Source organism: Pagrus major, chromosome 10, assembly GCF_040436345.1.
Source record: "Pagrus major chromosome 10, Pma_NU_1.0".
NCBI lineage: Eukaryota > Metazoa > Chordata > Actinopteri > Spariformes > Sparidae > Pagrus > Pagrus major.
In genome coordinates, this window is record NC_133224.1 from 20789633 (window position 1) to 20799371 (window position 9739).

A 9739-nucleotide genomic window follows, 5' to 3' on the forward strand; every position below is an offset into this window, starting at 1 on the left:
AAGAAGAAGAAGAAGAAGAAGAAGAAGAAGAGAAGAAGAGTATTAGCGACATTTAAGACATTCTGCACTGCACACGGTTACAGTGACAATTGGCTGTTGCCATGGAGATGATGTTACCAGGTGATTTTCGGTGACAGTCTTTGGGATCGTTTAAAGCTATGGGGTTCCCTTTGTCACGCCCCAGCCTCCCTGCTGAACCCCAATAACTTCAAAGATAAGTGATTGAATGATTGATTGAATGATGACATCACTTCAAATGCCCCCCCCCCAACATCAAAGTCCCCTCCCCCTTGTTTCCCACCCGCCCTCACTGAAGTCCAATGGGTACTGGCTAGCCTGATGGTAAATCCCGCCCATCCTCATTACATCCCTCTCGTGGTTGGACCAGATCAATTATGGACGACAGAATCTGCCAACACGCCGACGTTCTAATCCTCTGACAAGCCGTGCCACTTGGCAATCTGGCGACGTGGGTGGTCGCAGATCTCCCTCCAGTGCTCGCCAGGGGTGCCCGCCGCTGATGTGCCGAGCACCAGGCGCCCGAGGATGGTGTTGGGGCAGCGTGAGTTGCTTGTGTCTGAGTCCATCAGCAGCAGCTCCACACTGGTGTCTCTCAGGCCCTCGTCCGAGGGCAAATCAAAGACAAAGAGCTCATTGAAGACCGGGTTGGGGGAGCACTTCTTCACGTGGGTCTTCTTCTTACACACACGCTTCTTCCCATGGTACATGTTGACCTTGACATAAGGATCTAGAGATGAAGAGTGACATGAGCAGATGAACAAAGTAAGGAAAGAAGCAAGAAAAGAGAGGCGTGGTGAATACCTATCCCTGCAGCGTTTGCAGAGTGGCATATTATTCCTAAGCCAGATCAATACTGCAATCGATGGAGCGGAAATGATGGATGTTAGTGATGAGGACAAAAGAGGCTGGCTGTGTAAACACTTTGTGTGTGTGAGTGTGTGTGCTTGTCACTAAAGTGCTCTCTATCACATCCTGATCAGATTACTTTGGTGTTGTGGTGGTGTCATTATGGCAACTATTGCAGCATCCAAAGTAGTCTGGGCTAAATGGCAGGAAGAGCAAAATGATTTTTGGTCTCGTCTGTTTATGGTTATGGGAAGAAAGTTCAAGCACACATGCATCTGTGTCTGTGTGAGTAGTGGAAAGGCTCAGCTAAAATTGCATGTACCTGTAGGTCCATTGTTTTCAGTCTTGGGCAGGTGGCGAGCTTTGAGGACGACCACGGTCAGAGTGTTGGTGGTGGACTGGTAACACAGGGAGAGCAGTAGCTCGCCTCGGCCTGAGGACTTCTGTGAAGAGACCGGGGAGGGGTGAATGTTTGAGAGGTGGGGGGAGAAAAGTGAATGGGTGAAAAAAATACAACAAAAAGGTGATGCAAAAAAGAGATGGCAGGTGTGGAGGGGGATAGAGAAGAAGAGACTTTCAGACATGTTTATCACCTTCCAAACCAGACAAGAACTGACACCCAAACGGTGCAGCTGAGGCCAGAACAAGTTTACTTCTCCCTTTTAAAGAAAAACCTTCTTTTTATCCTTAGCCTGTTATCATACAAGGACTGAATCAATAACTTTAATGTTAACATGTAAAACAAACAAAAAATTAATTCAGATTCATTGGAAACACTAGTAATTGCTCATGAGATCACTTCCACTCATCCTGATCCTATTTATTGCCACAGAGGCCGTATGCAAAGAAGACCACCGTCCTAATATTTTTTTTAAATACATTTAAATACTATTGTTGAGTGAGACTAAAACCACTGCCAAGTTTTACTGAGTAAAAACAACAAAATAAACTATACGTATGCATTCAGTCGCACCTAATCAACAATTCTGTGGTGAATCCTGCGGCTGCTTGTACTGCAAATGATGTCGGTGCTAACTTTTAAACGGCTGTCAGCTACATAATCATCACCTGCTTATGGGGTGTGTTCTCATATCTTAACCAGCACAGACGTGTAACTGAGAAGCTTCCTCATCTGCTCTGCATCAGTGCTTTCACTGAGATACTGCTCTGCAATTTGTGGCACACAAACACATCCCTGTCGGTGTCCACAGCCAAGAGAGCTGACGCCTCGGATGCTGTGATCACACCTAACAAGATGTCATGCCTCAGAAGCTCATGGTTGCCATGGCAATAAGAAGAAGCACGCAGACAACTTCTATACCTGACCTGATGTTAAGTCTCTGAAAATACCGATGTGATTGTGCCTCTGATGTGTATCCATATCATTCCCCTGGAGACATTTAAGATTTATTATAAATTAGAAGAATGAGTGACGACGCAAATATTCAATTTGATTCTATTGTTTTTACTGTCTTCTTGGGGGAAAACAGGGTGAGTGCTACGCTGCTTGTGACAAGCAGTATTGATTCCATGATCAGACATGCACACACACTCACAGTCAAGCACACACACGTACCCACACAAAGCAAGGAGGCAAAATCTATGCCATGCAGACAAAGAGAGCCACCACCCTGTTAGAGAGGGACTGCTTCTGTCAGAGGGAACAATGTAGACGGCTCATATTGAGAAGTAGTTGAAAATAATTTTAGAATAAGCCTTACTGCATGTCATACACATAACCAAATGGTTTTATTAAATACCATAATATGAATATGTTGTGTTTAAACTACTGCTTTTGTGCACTTTGTAAAGCCCTGTAAATGTATCAAAAAGGTTGTTTGCACTTCTATTTTAACATAAAATGATTCAGAAGAACGTGTGCAGATATATTCTCTTTAAACAAAGAGGACAGATTGAATAAGTACAGCTAATACACAGCAAATAACTGTAGTAAGTGGCTCAAACTTTTTATTTTCAACAGCCAACATAAGATTTAACAAAGAATCCAAATATCATCGATTCTAAAACTAAATTTTGATAGATTGCACTAAAAAGCCTTCCGAGGTTTATGTGATATGCCTCTCCCAGGACTGCAACGAGGAATGGAACTGAAAAAACATAGCGTGGAGAGCGCCAGCAGAATATTATCCTCTTGATGATAAAAATACAGAGAGAGCTCTGCTGAGAGGGAGTCATCTTTTATATTTCTCAGAATCTGAGCTGCATTTCGCAGCACTTCTCTTGAGTACTGTATTGTATCAGAGATTTTTAAAGATGTTTCAGATAGCTCACATTCCTCCTGGGAAGTAAGAAATATGCGCAAGCATATCCTCTCCCACCTGGGAGGCACAGGGCTTCCATTTTAGCAGAGCTCTGCAGAGTACCATTTTAGCCCACAAATCTATAATTACTGTATATTGATATGATCTCACATTCCACCTGCAAATGGACATATGCTCAAATACAGCTAAACCATCTAGTACCAATCTAAAGAGCTGCTGTATACTAGACCACAGAGCTATGTTAAGGAAGGAGATATCATCTTACACTCCACCTTTAAATTAACCAACACGCTGAATGTAATGTAGCTAACCCTGCTGCCAAGAAATAAATATAGTCATGGATATTTTCTGCCACAGTACTACAGCACGGTACTTCATCCTACATTTTAACAACTGGTGCTGATACTACAGTACATGCCATTATTCTAAAAGGAAAGACATCCTACTGGAAATGAGCTAAAGCACATTTGTGGTCCTCACAGTTGCCAGGAAAAGCCAGTCTGAAGCAGAAGAATATTGACCACCAGGCCACAGATCCATAATGGTATGGTGTGGATATCACCTAATCTAGTCAATACACTACTGGGAATGTAACAGTGTCCATGTGATGGCATATTCCCTTTCAAATTGGCCATCCATGTGTTGCTATTTCAATTCTCTAAAGCTGTAAAGATCTTCATTAAATTAAAACCAAATGTATCATGATTCAGAGTATTCTAAGCCTTGTTTGCTAAAAGGCAGGTATTCTGAGAGGAAAATGTCAAATCATATCTATTCCAGCTTTTAAATGCATTGATCACATAAATTACATATGTTCAGCGTTGTAGAATAATCAGCTCTTAAGGATTTTCATACATTTAGTAGCAAAGCAAAAACTGATAAAACAAGCAAACAAAAAAAAAGGGCTTTAGCGTAGCTGAACTCACAGCAGTCGATTTAAGAACAACACCAGACCTCAGTATCAGCTTTCAAATCCATAATGGTGCAACAGATCTCATCTATGTGTCTCCACAGAGGGATACACTTTGTCCATTGACTTTATTTATCAACACTTTTCTCAACTAGAGATAGATGGAATGGATGTGAATTTCTTGAATGCATTTGCAAATAATATTATTTACAGTGAAATTAAAAACTTCCATTCAAGATTCAGATTATGCCATTAAATCAACACTTGAGAGCAGTATGCAAGATTTCATTGTGGTTTCAAGAAACATAATATGATGCATTTGCATTTAGGTGAGTTTGAGAAAGCTCTTTGAATTAGATTTATTAGATTTTAATAAGTAAATGGATTTCAGGATGATTAAGTACTGATTTATGTGCTGATTAATACTGTAACAGTGGAGGCACTTTGCTGCAGTGCTTTTAGGGAGGAGCACTAATGTTATAATGAGGAGAACGGTGAGTCATTATTGGAGCAGTTTTGGAATATTAAGTGATTTCATGAGTGTTTGTTAAATAAAATAAATATAGTGCTTTGCATGCTGTAAAATCATTTGTATCATATGTATGTATCATAAATCTAATCCCAGTGACCGCACTAAAGAAAAATGTCCAGATCTTACCTTGACATTCCTCTTGATGATCTCTCGGCTCATCAGGATACGCCCCTCTGATAAGTCGATCCCGGACAAGGGTACAAGGGTCTCGCCGATGACTTCATCACGGGAGAACCTATCAAAGCTCAGCACCATGAAGTGAAGGGCCAACTCGGACACTCGGGCCAGCGGGATCCCATAGAAGCTGAAGGTCTCGTCAAAGGCGGGGTCCAGAGTCTTCCTCAGGACTCTGGTCTTCACACGGTGTTTTTTCTCTGGCAGCAGGGTCAGCTTGATGTAAGGGTCAGAGGTCAGTGACTGCTCATCAGTTGGAGTCAGGCCATGGGCTTCCTGGATCAAAAAAATCAAATCCATCAATCAGTCAAGACAGCATGAAACATTTTAATCAGGTTTCTATCAAAGATCTTAAATATAATGGTTATAAATACGCACACAGAAACACCAGGTTCTACACACACACAGTACCTTGATGTGGACAATGAACGCCTTCCTCTCCGGCTGGTACTCCAAGGAGAAGTGAAGAGTCCCAAGTCCGCCCTCCTTCTCCTCGCCCTGGGGCTTGTCCACAGCTGGGGTGGGCGCCTGGCTAGAGAGGGTGCTGGATGGTGAGGGAAGGTCACGGCGGTCCATCGCCCCAGGTTGGGTGAACCCTGCATGGGGAGAGGGCAGCTCCAGGTCCGGGGAACTCCGCACCTTCTGGTGGTGATGATGAAATGGTTTAGTGGTGAAGTTGCCATTCAGATCCCGTTTCTCCAGATCCAGATGCAGAGCTGGTCTGCCATCGTTTGGACTTGACGCCAGTTTACCGGTGCCGGTCGGACTCATTAGCGACGTAGTGTGGCAGTTTCCATTAACGTCAGTTTTACTGTCGTTAGCCGCCGTGGTGGCAGGTGCAGCAAACTTCTTCTTGCCGCTGAGGCTCTCCGGGTAGATGTCCACCCCTTTGAGCATGTGCACAAACTTGTAGGGAGGTGTCTTCTGGGATTTGGTGTTTTTACGTTGGCAACAGATCCATGCAAAGGCTGATACAGTGAAGACTAGGCCGAAGACACTCACCACAGCAACACCTACTGGCACTGCCACTATTGAGGAGAGAGTGTAGAGAAGAGTTGAGAAATAACATTAATTAAAAATGTCAACAACTACCCAGGCCAACAAAAACTGTGGAACAGGCTGTAAACAATCACACATAAAACAAGTGTGCAGCTTGCACAACCTCAACAGATTTAATTGTTGAGTCCATTTTGTGTGTGTGACTGACGCATGCTGCAGTCTTGACTCAGAAAAAGATAAAAACATGGCAATCTGTTCAACCCTGATGAAGAACCATCAGTACTGTGTTCATATTCCAAACATGGCTCCAGTAAATCAACAGGAAACAGTTGGTGTAAGTAATGAACTTCTGGTAAACTGACATCATATCATTATGTGACTGGTTGATTTCTTGACGGCAGGTTTACAAAAATGGCTGCACTCAGATGTGGAACAAGGCCTCGGCAACAGCACAAATGGACAAAAATGCTCTCTGTTTATCTGTTGTCTGGTATCACAACAATCGTACTGATCACAATGTCAGTCTGATATGCAGACCTACAATGTAAACAGGTTAGGGAAGATTTATTGACTGATGTCCAGGCTATGAGAAGGAAACATCAGGATAATTCTGGTCGATACAGAGAACAAACACTATCTTATGTAACATAACAAAACAGATTTGTTTGGGCAAAACATTGTATCCCTCACCACTGTAAATGCATAATAGCCTAGAAATTTGTGATTTGTGATTTATATTCCTCCTACAACAGAGTAGGAGATCTGCCCTAACTCAGCAAGGAAAATGGCCAGCCTGATTAAACCACGTTTTCTTTTCCACAGTAGTGGTGCTTTGTGGGACCTGAATCCTTTCATCGACACTTCTGTCTCCTATAGTATCACTAAAAACGTTACTGTGCAGACATATTACAGGGATATTTGCCACTGGATGCTTCAGCTCTTTGTTTCGTGGCGTTGAACTGTGACTCAACAGCAATCACCCTGCTTTCTCATGCAGCCAGAGTTAATAGGTCTATTACAATGGAAGAAACACAGGCCATTTCCTGCAGTTAAGAGGGCGGCCCAGTGGAAAAGCACTCAGGTTAACACCCATACAAAGAGATGAGAGAGGGAGAGAGCCGGGGGATAATCAGTCGTGTATTGTCTTTTGAATCTTTTTCATCTGGGGAAATCTAATGTAATTAGATCATCAGCATCATGTTGACACAGTAAACAACGTATGTTTTATATATATATATATATATATATATATATATATATATATATATATATATATATATATATATATATATATATATATATATAACTACTTTCCTATTATTGACAAACAGGAATTTACAGGTAAAAGGTGATGTTTATGACACACTGGCTTGCAATTTCTGATCATATAGGCCAGTGTGTGACGGGTGTTTCCTGATATTATTCTATAGGTCTGTTTGCCTTTAAGGTGAGGTGTGTACACTGTAAGGTTGTTTTGCTGTGATAGCTGTTGGCATATCATCCATCTAAAATTCATCACAAACCTAAAGGGACTGCCTCTCATTTCAGACGTATCCATGTGCGAGCAATAAGCTCGTTTCAGTTTTACATCACAGCACCGTGTACGTACTGTTTCATCCCGTTTATATCCATTAATATTTCAGCCTCACGCCCTGGGTGCACCTGGTTTTTAAGGCAACAACAACAGACAGATGGATGTGGCAACGGGAGGGCGGCGAGGGAGCAGCTGAACCGAGAGGACAATAAAGACAACAAACAAGGTGCTTCCCAGGCTTCACCTGCGATATAGTAACACCTACAAAACCCCCGAATTATGACATTAAATGAGCTGTGTTTATATTAATATCAGTCATATCAAAAAGCATGACGCGTCCACCCTTCTGGGTAGTTTTCCGGATAATTAGCAGTCGTCCTTAAGCTAGCTGCAAAATGGAGGCTGGAATTCTCCCCAAACACGTTGTTGTGCTGAGTGAAGCGGTCAGACGACACGTTCACGTCCAGGTGAGCACTTTTTCTCTAAATATGCTACTTAAAACACACATATATTATCGTTATTTTGTTTGCATCAAATTAGCTACCAGCGACGAATAAAGCTAATAGTTTTTTTTACACGAGTCATGTGCTGCGACGACACCGTCGCACCTGGTTCCTGTTGGTGAAGACAGCAGAGTTTGGACTCACCGAGCTGAGCTCCCTCCTCCACTATCGGAGCCATGTCCGCTGTCCGAGGTGCTGAAAACGCTCCGTCTGCTTTCACGCCGAGCTCTCTTCTCTACTCGCACCGCAGTCTGTCTCCGCAGTACGTTCGGCTTTGATTATGTTTAATAATGCACGTTTTCTGTTTGTTCGGCTTCAATAATTAACAAAAACAAACAGAAGCAGCAGCCTTGTTCTCCCAGAGAGAAGGATGGAGGGATGCTCTGTCCTCGCCCCTGCTGCTCTTACACTGTGATGCGTGAGTGTGTCTCACAGGCGGCAACACCCCGTTTCTTCTCCCTCTCTCTCTCCCTCTCCCTCCACTTGTTTTCTCTGTCTCTCTCCCATCTCCCCCCCCCCCTTCCCTGCCGGTAACGCTGAGCTCATCAGTGCTGACGCAGTGGTGACGGAGGCTGGCTGTGAAATCAGGACCCCCGGTGTAGCAGCACAACAGGGCTGCCAATTCCCCTGATTAATTATTAGAGAAATGAACAGTCTTAGTCTGTATCTGTCTCTTTCTCTCTGCGTGTACGTGTATGGTTGTGTGTCTCTACATTCTTTCTTTTTTATTTATATAAAAGACAGGTGAATACGTGTGCAGTAGTCACATCATTCATTAAAGTAAGTGGTGATTAAGCTGATAGGTTTGTATGCAGTGAATTTTTCCTCTACGTGCTGTATCGTAGGCAGCTGGACGTGTTTCAGTTTCTTGAAGACGTTTCACCTCTCATCCAAGAGGCTTCTTCAGGTCTGACTAACTGGAGGGGAGTTGCAGGCTTTTGAACTATGTGTGGGAGTGTCCTTATGGAGTCCTTAAGGACACGTGTGAGCTCTGAGTTTCAGAGTCCTCTGGGCCACTGGTAGGGTCACATGAAGGCCGGTTGGGTCAACGACCTACAAGTGGCCCCAAAGATGTTTAAAAGCCTGCAACTCCCCTCCAGTTAGTTAGAACTGAAGAAGCCTCTTGGATGAGAGGTGAAACGAAACGTCTTCAAGAAACTGAAACACGTCCAGTTGATACAGCACATGTGATACAAAACTAAATGAAACACGAAATTACCCGCAGTTAAGTTGAACTTGAACTTGTTCAGAGATCATACAGTACATAAACAACAACAAAAAACACTGTTCATTGACATCATGCGGATCACTGTGTCCTAAATTGCACTGCTTAGTGTGATTAATATACTGAAGCCTATATTTAATTCCACAGTTCAGTGAAAGTTACAGATAACTTTCAGTTTCCATAGCTTTTCATACAATGTTAATACAGTATGATATACAATAAATATAGTGTATGTGCAAAATGTTTGTTATTCACTGTACATGTCTGTCAACAGCTTTTTGTATTTTTGTAGCTTTTAAGTTGAGTGTCACCAGACTGAGACTCATTGGTGAATAGTTTTTTACTCTACATCTTGCTCAATTTATTTGTAGCTAGTGGGTCTTCTTTTAATGTATCATCGTGCCACTTTTGTAATATGTGATATAGAATTATCTGTGATGTCTAACTGTAATCAATTAGTCAAACTCTGTGCAGGTATCGTTCTATCTAAAGTATCGTCAGTCTGTTGCACTAGTTCCTGACAAAAAAACAAATAAATGAATAGTTAGAATATGACAACACACTCAAGCTTATGTGCATCACAAACAGGTGTAACATTTGGCATAGTCAAATACTGGCCCCCGGTGTTCATAGTAGAGAATGCATTTTCCCCGACTAAAACTAAAGCTGAAAAAAAAGGTGAAAAGTAAAAGTATTTATCCTGAAAACCAAAC

At 42.5% G+C, this 9739-nt stretch overlaps 1 protein-coding gene across 1 annotated transcript; it reads right to left on the reverse strand.

Moving 5' to 3' along the window:
- Positions 1-427: 427 nt before the first annotated feature.
- syt4 (synaptotagmin IV) lies at positions 428-7988 on the reverse strand. The gene is made up of 5 exons (XM_073475457.1): positions 7946-7988; positions 5177-5793; positions 4718-5041; positions 1190-1310; positions 428-748 (listed from the first exon to the last, which is right to left on the reverse strand). Exons 1-5 carry the CDS (start codon positions 7977-7979, stop codon positions 429-431), a joined length of 1416 nt encoding a protein of 471 aa, XP_073331558.1. The 5' UTR covers positions 7980-7988; the 3' UTR covers position 428.
- Between the last annotated feature and the right edge of the window lie 1751 nt (positions 7989-9739).

Excerpts from the sequence above, each read along its gene's own strand:
- syt4 (XM_073475457.1), bottom strand. The coding sequence starts at position 7,979 with ATGGCTCCGATAGTGGAGGAGGGAGCTCAGCTCG. Across the intron at positions 5,042-5,176 it reads CGTTCATTGTCCACATCAAG|GAAGCCCATGGCCTGACTCC; the intron begins GTACTGTGTGTG and ends TTTTTGATCCAG. Across the intron at positions 1,311-4,717 it reads TCATCAAGAGGAATGTCAAG|AAGTCCTCAGGCCGAGGCGA; the intron begins GTAAGATCTGGA and ends GTCTCTTCACAG.